Below are 15,299 nucleotides of genomic sequence, written 5' to 3' on the forward strand. Positions count from 1 at the left end.
TTAAAAGAGAAATGCTGAGTTTTGTCAAATGACTGGCAGCTAGTAGTAACAAGATTACGTTAATTTGTACTAATAGAGCAAAATTAAGCAGTTTCAAAGCGATACAACTTCAAAATGACTCAATCCCAAAGGAGAAAACTTCACCATCTGAATTAATAGCTTCTCAGAGATCAATTTTTGAAATAGAAAATAGGGAATTAAAACAGAAAAAAAAAAAAAAAAAAAAACAGGACTGACTTAGAATCATCCCTTTAATCCCAATTCCAAGCTAATGTTTTAAGAGTAGTTGTGGCCCTTTTCTGTCTTGTTAGCTCTGAAGTAGATGAAGCAATGCACAGTATCCAAGCTGTCTTTACAGACTGGTGAGAAACTGCTGATAACTTTAAGATGGACCTATGCACAACTGACAGATATGTTGCATAAATACTGAGTATTAGAAACATGATGATTCAAACTAATTCAGTTTGTAAATGATGACAAAGCATTAAGGCACTTCCAGTGTATTTGGAGAAGCTGCCATGGATATATTGCTCACAACACACCTGGAATACACACCCAGCTACTACTTGTCCTCCTAAGGCTAATTTTTTCCCAAAAGTCTCATTCTGGAGTTGTATGTTTAGTTCAGCTCTTGCAAATACAAATTACAAAATCTGTTGTAAGGGCAGTCTGAAAAAAAAAAAAACAAACAATTTTAGTATTTTCCAAACTTCTCCATGACTGAATAAAATTGAGCATCTTGGAAATCTGGAAGTTATTTGTCTTGTTCATGTTCACTAAATTTTCACAGAATTTCACAGAATTTTCTAGGTTGGAAGAGACCTCAAGATCATCGAGTCCAACCTCTGACCTAACGCTAGCAGTCCCCACTAAACCATTTCCCTAAGCTCTACATCTAAACATCCTTTGAAGACTTCCAGGGATGGTGACTCTACCACTTCCCTGGGCAGCCTGTTCCAGTGCCTCACAACCCTTTCAGTGAAGAAGTTCTTCCTAACATCTAACCTAAAACTCCCCTGGTGCAACTTAAGCCCATTCCCCCTCGTCCTGTCACCAGGCACGTGGGAGAACAGACCAACCCCCACCTCGCTACAGCCTCCCTTGAGGTACCTATAGAGAGCGATAAAGTCGCCCCTGAGCCTCCTCTTCTCCAGGCTGAACAAGCCCAGCTCCCTCAGCCGCTCCTCGTAGGACTTGTTCTCCAGGCCCCTCACCAGCTTCGTCGCCCTTCTCTGCACCCGCTCAAGCACCTCCATGTCCTTCTTGTAGCGAGGGGCCCAAAACTGAACACAGTACTCGAGGTGCGGCCTCACCAGAGCTGAGTACAGGGGGACGATCACCTCCCTAGCCCTGCTGGTCACACTGTTTCTTATGCAAGCCAGGATGCCGTTGGCCTTCTTGGCCACCTGAGCACACTGCTGGCTCATATTCAGCTGACTATCCACCATCACTCCCAGGTCCTTCTCTGCCTGGCAGCTCTCCAACCATTCCTCTCCCAGCCTGTAGCTCTGCTTGGGGTTGTTGCACCCCAGGTGCAGGACCAGGCACTTGGCCTTGTTGAACTTCATGCAGTTGACCTCAGCCCATCGGTCCAGCCTATCCAGATCCTCCTGCAGAGCTTTCCTACCCTCGCGCAGATCGACACACGCACCTAACTTGGTGTCATCTGCAAACTTACTGAGGGTGCACTCGATGCCCTCATCCAGATCATCGATGAAGATATTAAAGAGGACCGGGCCCAGCACCGAGCCCTGGGGGATGCCACTAGTGACTGGCCTCCAACTGGACTTGACTCCATTTACCACGACTCTTTGGGCCCGACTATCCAGCCAGTTTCTAACCCAACGAAGCGTGCTCCAGTCCAAGCCAAGAGCAGCCAGTTTCTTGAGGAGAATGCTGTGGGAGACGGTGTCAAAAGCCTTGCTGAAGTCAAGGTAGACCACATCCACAGCCTTTCCCTCATCCACCCAGCGCGTCACTTTGTCACAGAAGGAGATCAGGTTCGTCAGGCATGACCTGCCTTTCATAAACCCATGCTGACTAGGCCCGATCGCCTGCTTCCCCTGCAAGTGCTGCATGGTGACTCTCAGGAGGATCTGCTCCATGAGCTTTCCTGGCACTGAGGTCAAACTGACAGGCCTGTAGTTTCCCGGGTCTGCCCTCCGGCCCTTCTTGTAGATAAATGCTTTATCAGCTATTAAATTTAATTTTAATTAAATTTTAAATTAATTTTTTTAAATTAAATTATTTTTTTTAATAAAATTTAATTAAATTTTATTAAATTAAATGCTTTATCAGCTATTGATAAATGCTTTATCAGCTATTGTAAACTTGTGACCTTTAAAGCCTCAAAATTTGAGGTTTCAAACAACTGAACATAACAGGAAGAACCACTGAATTCACATCCAATAAACAATTTGTATGTATTAATGGCTTGTATTCAAGTCATAAATTGAATATGTACCTTCCTCCGTCTACACACACGCTGCAATATCTATACACGTCTCAACAGATCTGAACAGTTACACGCCTGTGGATGTAAAGCTTTGTGGATGGAAGCACCTTCTACAGACCTATTTTTTTTTTTCTTTCCAAGTACAGATGTCATCTCTACATTTTGGTAAACACCTAATATCATGGGTGCAGAAAACTTTATTGCATTTATCAACTATTCTTACAGAATCTTGATGTAAAGACTCAGGAAGCTTTCTGCTAAGACAAAGACTTCCCAGCCTTATTTAAGGTAAAATTCAAAGGTTGAACCATACTGAACCGTTTGACTGTACAACAGATCTGTTCTCAGTCCTTGCACTCAGAACACAAGTAGTCAACTATGACTAAATTGCTATTTCAGAAATAAAATAGTCAAGCTTAAAAACAAGCTTTTTAACACTGGACCAGCAGACTTTTAATAATAATATGAATTCTGAGAAAAACAAATTTAAGGCATATGATAAGGCCGTGACCATGAGTTACAAATGTGCTTGCATTCACATCTCTAAGGGAGAACTAGGACAAGGAGTCTGAGTTACCACCCCTGGCTACGCTAGTCATCCTGCAATAGACATGAGATAATCACTACTTAATGGGTAGCTGTCAGAGCATTTCTAAACATTTGTTAATCTTTTTTAAAAAATAAGTATTGATATGATAAAAAGACAGATAAATTACAATCAAACTAATTTAAAAGGCATTTGCCAAGCTTCAGGGAGAAGACCTTCCACTAAACATGTAAACAAGCTGTTTTCATTCTTTGGTATACAGTTTATAGCAAACTCTTTTCTTCAAAAGGAGTCTAGTTAGAACTTTCAAAGCGAGCTTCTTTGATTTATTTGAAACACATCAGGAATTTCATGGTAATTAATGCTGATCTTACCTGGAACTTTATCAACAGATGCAAAAACAGAGCGTTGCACTGTAGGATCACTGCTACCACGTCGCGCCTGATCATAAAATCTAAATGGAAGGTGTTGGGATGCAGCTGCAGAGCTGTGTCCAAAACCCATAACTTCAGTTGAAGGCTGAACAGGAAGATCCAGGAGAGCTATGTTTAATTATAAGTGATAGTTGTTGTTACTCAAAAATACATAAAAGAACAAGTAGATCAAATAAAATCAATAGCTTGCCCAGAATCTCAAGACTACACCAGACTGTTTAACTTGCTTGCATTTACCTCTTAATTGCAGTTGCAATTGCACTGGAAAAGGAGAAAAGATTTCTGGCAACTTTTTCTATCATTGTTGTTCACACCATGGTAACACTAAGCTCCAGAATACAAGTGGGCAGAAACAAGGAAACAGTCTACTCCTAGTATAGTTTGTGGAATGCAAGGAGTTTTTTAAAAAACAAACCACCACCTTCCATTTTTCACCATATGGGTAAAACCATTCATAGTTATAAGTGAACATTGCAGAAAGCAATGGACAAAGGACAAACTGCTTTAAACTGGCAAAAAAAAATGCCTTTGCAAGGCACTTCAATCTAAAATTTTAGGTATCAAAATAGACTTGTAGTACACTTGTATCAGACTCTTTGCTGATTACTTGAAGTAACTCTCTTTCATTTCTTCACATATATTTCCTCTAAACACAAAAATCTAGCTGCTGATACTCTTCTTAACATTTTAGAATGCTCGTCACTACAACACCCAAGCATTAATCATTATAATTAACACCATCATATGTGATCCCTTCCTTGGAAACTAGACACTGGTTTGCAGTTCTGTGCACATTTCTCAGTTTTCTAACATATTTTTTCTAACCTTACATCACAGGGTGACTTGCTATGACACGTAAGTTTCATTTCTCAGAATCATTTCAAAGTAACTGTTTACCTGCTATTCTCTGCATTTTCATACGCCGAGCTTGGATACGACCTTTTGCAAGACGTTGTTTTGCAATAATGCAGCGAATGTGATCAGAAAAAATAAAGGTTGCTTGAAGGATAGGAAAGGGCTTAGAATGAGGGCTTGAAGCAGGTTTATGAATTATTATGTTCAGAGCTCTACTGTCATCTTCCACTCCTGTCACCTGCATATCCTGAACAGAAAGAGAAGGCAAATAGCTAATGAAAAAAGTTAGCATTTTAAAACAGTTTCCAGGTTTTTAAAAATAACAACAATTAAAAAAAAACAACTATGCAAGTTGTACAATCCTGAAATTCAGTTCTGCAGTAAATGGCACTCCTAAAGATTAAGTCATTTTAAAATGCAATAATTTGAGCATACAGAATTTTCAGGAGACATATGTCTCTTTAGCCAATGTTAACGACAAACTTTCTAAAGTTTTTAAAATCAATTAGATAAGCACAAATAATTCTGAAGTTGCAAACTGTCACCTTCTCTACCCTTGTACGATGTTCAGAACACTGGGAAGGTTCATTACTGTGACACTGAAGGAAAACACCTGGGACTCAATCCTAATTCTATATCATTTCAGTGTTCAAATGAACATACCCCAACGTATACTGGGGAAGTTACCACATTTTTAAGTGTGCCTCCAGTTGTCTACAAAAACATCTTCAGAAAAACAGGAATAGTTTAAAGGCAGGAACATAAAAAGACTAGTAAGAGAAGAAATAGGCAAGCAGGGCACGAACCTTAAATATATAAACTAATTTTGTTATTACTATTTATCCTACATAAATAGAGATTTTCAGCTAAGAAAATACAGTGCTAAGATTAAAGCCTCTTACCTGCAAAAGGCCTGCAAACTTAACTACTCCCCAGCCAAGTCTGGCAACATCTGGCTCAACCAAGCTCATCTGGTAAATATCCACAGCCAGGAATCTTTGAACTTGACCTCCATCTTTTGTTATGACTGTACAAGCAATTAGATCACTGTTATCTGAAAGAAGGAAAAAAGTTATATAGCTACATAATTTAATGATTCTGGGTTTTGGTGGTTTTATATGAAAACAACTTGAATACAAAAATCATGGAACGGTTGAGGTTGGAAGGACCTCTAGAGTTCATCTGGTCTAACCCTGCTGCTCAAGCAGGGCCACCTAGAGAAGGCTGCCCTGAACCACGTTCAGACAGTCCTGGGTCTGGACCATATAATATATACAAGTGCAATCATCTTTACAACACAAGCTAAGAGCTACTCATAAGATGTACATTACAACACACTTCTTTCATTATCTTTTAGTATAAAAGGTCACTTCACTTCAGCGGTAAAATTGCACCATGTTGATTTCTTTTACTTAACAGAAGTCTCGAGTCTTGTTGAAAGACCACAGATACCGTCCAACATATCTGCAGGTAATTATATCTACTTCTTGATAAACTTAGGCTCCAGTCTGAGGCAAGTTCCATTTCTAGAAGCCTGAAGAGTTACTCCTCTGACTGTTGGAAGCCTTCCAACTTCAAGACTACATGGACTTTCATGGTAAATTGCACTTTTTGCCATTAGTTAAATGAGGTTATATCTTTTCCTTTACCCACCCACATTGTACATTTACACTGAATAATCATATCCTCTTTTAACCATTACAGTGAAAGCCCCTTTAAACTACAGATCTCAAAAAAGAGTTCCCTCCCTTCCTTTCCAAACCTCCTCATTGTATGCATACCAGTTCAAACCCATAGTTCTTGAGAAGTGACTAAATCCTATTTTTTACACCCAAAGTCTTCTGAGAGTCCCACGAATTGCACTGTCACCTCTCCTAACAGACCTTTGCTAATCTAACTATGTTAGGTTTTTATTTCATCAAGTTGATACTTTCATTCACATATTTAATATACACAGCTCTTTTTCTCCTCTCTCACCTCCAACTACTACTATTTATAGCAAGCAAATTCAGATCTTAAAAAACAAAACAACTGAAGACAAAGCACTACCGTAAAATTTAATCAAAGAACAGAAAGGAAAATCATTCATTTATTAGGCAACTGTTATGGGAATCGCTTGACTTTATACAAGCCAGTGTTCTCCATTTATGTTATTGTTTCTAGTTCACAGCTGCTGCAGGGTCATATGCTATAGTCATCCTATGACGAAAACAGAAGAGAACGTGGTTAAATACATTTCCAGTGAACTCATCTGAGAATACAGTATCACTTCTGTTATTATTAACAGCAATGCTTAATTTTGCCTCATGCAAGATGAGGCTTCCAACAGTTTGGACACTTTAGTGCCAAGATTCTGGGCCCTAAATGCAGCTCTCCAAGAAAAACACAAGTCTTAGGAAATACTGCCTAGCAAGGAGAGCTCAAAGTCTTCAGCTGTCTGCAGCAAGAAAGATGTATTTTCACACAAACTATTAGCCTTGAAAGACTGTTATCTGAAGTCTTGAAGAACATAACAGCTACTTTTAGGGGACTGTCTAAATAAGACCATCTTTAGGAGATGGTCTAAATATCAGTCTAAATATCTGAGTTGCCTCAGAGCTTGATGTTTAGTGATTCCATGATTTATAGTCATCACAACTCTAGAAATCCTCGGCAGGGATCAGAAACTTATAGAAAATATTAAGCACACTGTGTATTTAGCTGGCAGTCCAAGATGAGCTTTTACTCATCTGGCAAGCTACAGATAGTTACTGTACTGCCTCCGCACTTGACATAAAGAACTTTTTCCAAAAACATGCAGCCTTTTTGGTAAGAAATTCTGCTTTACTGCTTACTGGGCTAGACTCACTGCAAAGAACTTCAGAACTTCATACAAGGTCCTTGACAAAACTATAACATACTCCCCACACTCACCCCAAGAATTTACAAAGCAATTTCAGACTTTACATATGTCCTTTGAAACAGTTATATATACCATACTCTCTGGCCCAAGTGTTTTTGACAAGCTGTTTCAACCACGTTTTTGAACAGTCTAAGACTACATTTGTTTCTCTTTACAATAAACATCTCTTCCAGAGAAGTTCAAAACTGTTCTATCGCTTGTAACTGCCATCTCTAGTTTGTCCATCAGAAGAAAATCTCAGTTCACATATTAGTCCTCTTCATCAGGACTGGATACTACCAACCTTCCTAAGGAGGTGAGCACTGTTCTTCTTGAGGAGGTGAGCACTGTTCCCTTTAGGAACAGCAGGAAAGAACAAAAAGAACTGCTAAGAGTGAGTTGCCATCTGTTACTGCAAGAAATACTAACCACTTTAAAAGAAGAATTCATCTTTAAAGTGCTTCTCACCACCAGTTTCAGATAAAGAAATAGGTCTGAATGATATTACTAACGGTAAACGCATTTAAAAAAAAAATGTCACAAGATTCACTGGAAATATAGGAAAAAGAAAAAAAGAGTTAAGATAACCTTGGAAAAAGGGAAAAATACAGAACTGTATACAGATGAATTGAGAAGATAAATGGAGGAGAATGCCAGGGAGCACATTTCAGAATGCAATCCAATAGCGAAGTAATTTGAAAGTTGTTTTTTTTTTCTTTCCAAGAACAATGTGAGATGAAAAATCTGAAAGATCTTTTTTTTTTTTTTTTAAATCAGTTTTAAAGCTCTTTTTTGAAATAAAACTTGGAAAAACATTACTAACTTTGGAAAGAACACAATAATCTGACCAGGTCTGAGTATGCTTGAACAAAAATCTAGCTATCTAAAAATATGTTTACGAAAATAAAATTTGCTCTCATCGTCAACACAATTTTAAGAGCTGTTTTATTTTATTTATTTATTTATTTTTTTACCATTACCATTGTTTTTCCTCTGAAGATTTATTTCTGAACACCTCAAAATAATGGAAAATAAGAGAACATACTATAAATGCTGATCATACTTGGAGTACTGCAATCAAGCAGAAGCAAGCTTGTTGCTAAACTTATTTACTGTGAATACAAGACTAGTGATTCCCAAGCAGAGGGACTCCATATTGTAGCGCTGTTTTCTGCAATTATCTTAAAACTGTTAAGCTGTACTTTTAATAATTATTTAAGCATCTTGATTTATTAATTACTGTTACATAATTTAAACACCTTGATTTCTACAGGTATAAAGTTGTAAAATACCAATCTAGCATTTGCTTGTAGTAAGGAGGCAGTTTAAGGTATTGTAAACCAAAGCTAAAAAAACAGCACAGAACACAGCATCGTCTTAAGTAAATCATTCTATAATTAACTATTAGTAAACCAGCAAAACTGTTCAGTTAAGCTCTTTCACATCACTAGCAATAAGCACAAATCTGGATGTCACATACACACTACAGATGAGTTATGCCAGGAAGTCCAGAAAAATCTCGCCTTTATGAGGATGTTAAGGAGTAACTGGATGTCCACATTTAAAAGGAAATCTTTTCTGGAATCACCTATAAAAGATACATTTTCCTCTCAGATGCGTGTCAAGTTTCAAATATATGGAAAAATAGTTTTCTTGTACAATGTGTGTTAGCACTCACCAACTTATTAGTATAGGCAAGTGAAAAAATTGAGTTTCCAGAGTATCTTGAAACCTTCACACTCAGTTCAGTGTTTCAAGGCCATCTGGAAAATACACAAGACTAGTGTTTATTAGCATCCATAGCGATGCAGGAAACCAAAAGCAGATATATCTCTTCTGCAAAATGTACGCCTGCACTGTTAATGTTCATTAAATGGACCTGAAAGTAACTGGATATGTACTCAAAAGGTAAGCTCTTTCTTGGAAGATATTTGAATGGAAATATTATTATATGCTCTTCATAAACCCCTCGTCAGTATCTATAAATAAAAAACTATGATGTTGGGGTGGGAAATAAAGAAGATCACAGAATTATAGAACAGCTTGGGTTGGAAAGGACCTCAAAAATCACCTAGTTCCAACCCCCCTGCCATAGGCAGGAATGCCACCCACTAGATCAAGTTGCTCAGGGCCTCATCTAACCTGGCCTTGAACACCTCCAGGGATGAATGACCCACAGCCTCTTTGGGCAACCTGTTCCAGTGCCTCACCACCCTCTGAGTGAACAATTTCCTCCTAATCTCTACTCTAAATCTCCCAAGATGAAGCCAGTGGTATCCAGTTCCAGGACAAGAAGCATTAAGCACAAATTGAAATACAAGAAATACCACCAAAGCAAGAAAAAAAAAAAAAGTGTTTTTTTAATAATTGTGGAGGCAGTCAAACACTGAAACAGGTTGTCCAGAGTTGCTGAGAATCACAGAATCACAGAATTTCTAAGTTGGAAGAGACCTCAAGATCATCGAGTCCAACCTCTGACCTAACGCTAACAGTCCCCACTAAACCATTTCCCTAAGCTCTACATCTAAACATCCTTTGAAGACTTCCAGGGATGGTGACTCTACCACTTCCCTGGGCAGCCTGTTCCAGTGCCTCACAACCCTTTCAGTGAAGAAGTTCTTCCTAACATCTAACCTAAAACTCCCCTGGCGCAACTTAAGCCCATTCCCCCTCGTCCTGTCACCAGGCACGTGGGAGAACAGACCAACCCCCACCTCGCTACAGCCTCCCTTGAGGTACCTATAGAGAGCGATAAAGTCGCCCCTGAGCCTCCTCTTCTCCAGGCTGAACAAGCCCAGCTCCCTCAGCCGCTCCTCGTAGGACTTGTTCTCCAGGCCCCTCACCAGCTTTGTCGCCCTTCTCTGCACCCGCTCAAGCACCTCCATGTCCTTCTTGTAGCGAGGGGCCCAAAACTGAACACAGTACTCGAGGTGCGGCCTCACCAGAGCTGAGTACAGGGGGACGATCACCTCCCTAGCCCTGCTGGTCACACTGTTCCTGATACAAGCCAGGATGCTGTTGGCCTTCTTGGCCACCTGAGCACACTGCTGGCTCATATTCAGCTGACTATCCACCATCACTCCCAGGTCCTTCTCTGCCTGGCAGCTCTCCAACCATTCATCTCCCAGCCTGTAGCTCTGCTTGGGGTTGTTGCACCCCAGGTGCAGGACCCGGCACTTGGCCTTATTGAACTTCATACAGTTGATCTCAGCCCATCGGTGCAGCCTATCCAGATCCTCCTGTAGAGCTTTCCTACCCTCAAGCAGATCGACACACACACCTAACTTGGTGTCATCTGCAAACTTACTGAGGGTGCACTCGATGCCCTCATCCAGATCATCGAGGGAGATATTAAAGAGGACCGGCCCAAGCGCCAAGCCCTGGGGGACGCCACTAGTGACTGGCCTCCAACTGGACTTGGCTCCATTCACCACGACTCTTTGGGCCCAGCTATCCAGCCAGTTTCTAACCCAACGAAGCGTGCGCCAGTCCAAGCCAAGAGCAGCCAGTTTCTTGAGGAGAATGCTGTGGGAGACGGTGTCAAAAGCCTTGCTGAAGTCAAGGTAGACCACATCCACAGCCTTTCCCTCATCCACCAAGCGCGTCACTTTGTCATAGAAGGAGATCAGGTTCGTCAAGCAGGATCTGCCTTTCATAAACCCATGCTGACTAGGCCTGATCGCCTGCTTGCCCTGCAAGTGCTAAAGAAGTCTCCATCCTAGAAGACACAAATTCCAAATGGTGAGGAACCTAAGCAACCTGCTCTAGCTAACCGTGCTCTGAGCAGGGGCATGGACTGGGTGATCCCCTGATGTCCTAGGATAAGGTTCCCCAAGTCTTTGTACACTTAATTAAAAAAAACAAAAACAAAAAACTTGAATACATAGCCTATATAAAGTCTGTATATATGGTAGAGAGAGTGAAGAAGGAGATTTCACCGTGTTAGCTTTCCAGTTTTAGTACAGAAATAACTTTAAACGTATCAGCATTTACCCCTCAGCCATGGCATTTCAAACATTTGTGACTAAGAGAATCAACTGTCTGAAACCAAGATCATAGCATCGAGGCTGCCGGTTGGAGCTGCCAGTGAACCTCACACAAGCGGTGAGCTCCTGAATAAGGTTAAAGAAGCCACCAACGTGAGGCACCTACAACCTTCACATGCAGTCTAAGACGGGTAGTTACCACAGAATATGTAAACGCAAAAGCTAAATGCTTTAAAAATTGTTTACAGTAAAAAAAAAAAAAAATGCTGAAAAGTAACACTATGTCATGCAAATGGCAGCATGCCCAGCAATATGAAGTGAATTTTTTGAATATGTGACTCATTCCTAAACGTACAGTCATATACTAGACCTAAGAACCTTGCTACTACACATAAAGGTTTACACCGAACATAAGTGCATCGAAATATTGAAATGCTTCTTATAGGGAACTTTAAACTATCTCATTAAGCTCCCCTAAAAACCTCAGCATCACATTCAAGCAAAACAAAACATCCAGGTTGATAAGGTGAGTTTTGCAAAATTCTTCAAAATCAATACCATTGCTGAAATTACTGGATCTTGTTAACCTCTATTCCTTCATGACACTAAATGTTGATGAATGAGAATAATTTCTAGAGATACCTACATGTTCAGAAAAGAATTGAAAAGCTTTGTAATAACAGACTGAGAATTTTTTAGATTGCTAATTATATCACCACCTTGAAGGTACCTAAGGCAAGCAATTTGAATTTTTGGGCTGTTTTGCCAATTGCTACATCTCTTCCTAAAATATGGCACCTATACAACATTTGTGTTGCACAAGTGCAACATTTACGTTGTTAAGACGGAAAGGATGAGAACTTCCTAAAATGAAGGTGTTATCAGATAAAATATAGAAAAAGAAAAGATTTTCCTATTAGGGTTTCTGCATGTTAATGTATGCAAATATACTCTGCTGATCTCTGTACTGCATTTTGTTTTAGTTTTCAGGTCTAGCAAAGCATATTTTTTTTCCCCTTTTTTGTTCTTTTGTGCCTTGATACTTTGATGCCAACTCAGGTCTCAAAATGGTCTCTAGAACACCAGAATTCATGTTCCACAGATAGGGCAATGGAAACAATTTTTATTCTCCAGGTAAATGCACGTGCATATACAACCGAACGTATAAACAAATTTACAAATAACCACTTCAAGTACGTGCATACAAGCACCATGTAACAAGCAGTTCAAATACCATTATTGCTTTAGTCTGTTGGTGAATTCTAATTCACTTTTTGAGTTACAGTAGAGCTGAAGGCTATAAAATGCCTTAACAGAGCAAAGGAGTTTAAATCTACAAGGACTGATGTTCTAAATTAATGGTAGAATTTAAATCTTATAAAACTTCTTAAACTTCTTGCAATAGGCATTACATCTTTAAATTAAAGAGCATTTTATTCAAAATTAAGCTAAGTTTACAAGTAAACAGTTGTCATTGAATCCTTTCCATATAAACGCTTAACTAGTTGTATCCTACACTCAAAAAAGGAAATTTTGGATACCATTAAATACACAGAGTATGTAGCAATTAATAAGCAATTACAGACATGTAATTAGAATTGCAAGGACTTATATATAGCAGAATGAAGGATTAATAACATATGGTCTAGTTACAAGTTCCAATAAAAAGACAATTTGTATTCTGCATAAAAGCAACTGCCTTTGAAATGAGGTGTCATAAACAGAGAAACAGAGATACCTACAATGAACTGCACACAACACCTGCAGAGCAGTACACTGAATTTTATAACACACTTTGCTGGACTAACAGGCAAGCAAGGACAAAAGGTGGTTTTTTGTTGTTGTTGTTTTTTAGGGGGTGAGGGTAGGAAGGTGAACAAGTAACATTTGGAAAATAGTATTTCAATCAGATCTACCTTTTGTTCAGCATGTTGTTAGAAAACCTACTTCGTAATCACATTTCCAGTTAATTTAAGAAGAACAGTTTTTTCAGTAGAAGCTGAGTCACTATTTCACTTCACTCTCTGAGAGAGAGCCAACATTACAATAAATATCTAACTCATCTGAAACAGGAAACTCAGTTAATTCTATACTACTAAACCTTTAGCGAGTCAACAGTAGCTTCATTATGGACAACTTTTTTTTTTTTTAACCTCATAATTAATAATTGAGAACATGATAAACAATATCATGTGCTGCTCATTTTCCTCAGGAAAGTTTTTTTTTAGGAATTTGTCTTCCTTTCAAAATAAGCAGCAATGAAAGGTTTCAAAACTAGAACTAAAACCTTCAGATAGAAAACAGATTTCAGAGCTTGTGTAATGGTAAAGGTTTCTAAGCCAACAGCTGAAATTAAAATAGAGCAAAAATGAATACCATTTTAACTTTTTTTTTTTTTTTAAAGTACAGATATAATTTTTTTAAAAACCTGCTTCTGACAACGTTTTGTTTGTGGTAATGGTGGCAAATTACATGAACACTTTACATGTTGCTCTACCATTTTCTTGCTAAGCACATAGATCAGTTCCAATCTATTATTAAAAAAAAAAAAAAAAAAAAAAGCTGAATATACCTTAAACAGAAACCAAAAGGGATTAGTTTTCACTGGGGTCACTGCTTAATTCACCGAGCCAAAATAATACCAGTGAGAAGAAAAAAAAGAATACAACTATAGAAGAGCACTTTAAAAATATTTCCCCTCTGTTTTTTCTTAAATCATTTAACTTGTATAGAAATTTAACAAATGGGAAATGACTCAACTATGAGCCTACCATACCACCAACCATGCATCTACCAAAAATGCAAACATTAGACTGACACCTTGATATCCTTTCACTTTTTGAAGCCTAATACCTATATTCACTTATTAAAAGCTTATCCAATAAGCTTGTACATTTCCATGTGATCGGGTAACTGCTTGCATTTAACAAATAAATGAATGTCCTCTGACATTCAGCATTGCGGACAACTGCATTTTCATCATGTAAATTCAATAAATCTTAATATTTTTTAAAATGTAATTATAATATATATAACATATTATATAATAATATAATAAATATATATATTACATATATAGTATGCATATACATATGTGTATATATATAGTTTAATCTTACTTTTGTCCATTAAGCTACTGCACAGCACCTCTGATTTCACAAAACTTTTGCTTCAGTAACTTTTTCAGCGTTTTTTCCCCTCACACAGATGATTAACATTCTTGATGGATGTGATGCACTGCACTGTTTCTGAGATACTGCACATAATTCTGTAACATCTATTAAGGTAGCTAGAGCAATTCTTTTTCTAGTCACAGCAGGATTAACAAACACTTAAACATACAGAGTCAAAAAAAGTCTGAAGTATCAAACTTTTCCCTTCTTTTGTAAGACACCTTCTAAAATTAAAGCCTGGCAGATACAAACACTATTTCCTCAATCACATGCTCTCTAAAGCTATGGATGCTGCAAGTTTTTAATCAGCTAACTGCCTGAACAAAAGTTAGCTGAGCACTTAAGCAATTGGCTAACACAAATATGTCAAACTCTTAAATCCTGATTACATAAAATAGGATTAATAGTGTTTAAATTAAGCACTACTTCCCCCCCAGCAAATTCCAGCCTAAAACACACTTTCCTGCATATTCTAAGCCTTTGAACAAAAGCAAGCATCTTGCACTATAGTAGGATTACCACAGAACAGGACAAGTTTCTGTTTCTCAAACAATGCCAGTGCTGGAGACAGTAAGACTACAGCTTTAGGATTCACGCCTAAGTTACTCCAGTACAGCACTATTCAGTAACACTTAAGGTCATCTAGAGCTGCCTGTTTTGACATTAAGTGAACACAGGTATGTTGAATTTGCAGACACACAGTATACTTCATGATTCTATTCCTTCCAACTTTTTTTTTTCCTTCAGTGTGGAGAATACAGTAGTTTCCCACGATACTGCAGAAGAAGGTATTTTGCCTTTACTTCATAGTATTACTTAACATCCCAAGGTCATTCTTGGCATTGCAGAGTGATTCCCCTGGGGAATAGCTCAGTGTGGAATGTAATTATGGGAGTGAAAGTTTCCATACAGCTTTTTAAGTGTCACAACAATTGTAAATACAAAGAACTCCAGGGGGAAAAAAAAAC

General features: G+C 38.5%; 1 protein-coding gene across 4 annotated transcripts in view; it reads right to left on the reverse strand.

Annotated features, from left to right (window-relative positions):
• CLEC16A (C-type lectin domain containing 16A) overlaps positions 1-15,299 on the reverse strand; it is an 87,444-nt gene that overhangs the window by 30,344 nt on the left and 41,801 nt on the right. For all 4 annotated transcript variants that reach the window (XM_084295926.1, XM_084295925.1, XM_084295928.1 and 1 more), the window contains exons 19-21: positions 5,194-5,345; positions 4,334-4,538; positions 3,377-3,544 (exon numbers count right to left, since the gene is read on the reverse strand). In XM_084295926.1, coding sequence (XP_084152052.1) covers positions 3,377-3,544; positions 4,334-4,538; positions 5,194-5,345 — 525 coding nt within the window. The remainder of the gene's footprint in view (positions 1-3,376; positions 3,545-4,333; positions 4,539-5,193; positions 5,346-15,299) is intronic.

This window comes from Netta rufina (assembly GCF_964035555.1).
Source record: "Netta rufina genome assembly, chromosome: 15".
Taxonomy (NCBI): Eukaryota; Metazoa; Chordata; class Aves; order Anseriformes; family Anatidae; genus Netta; species Netta rufina.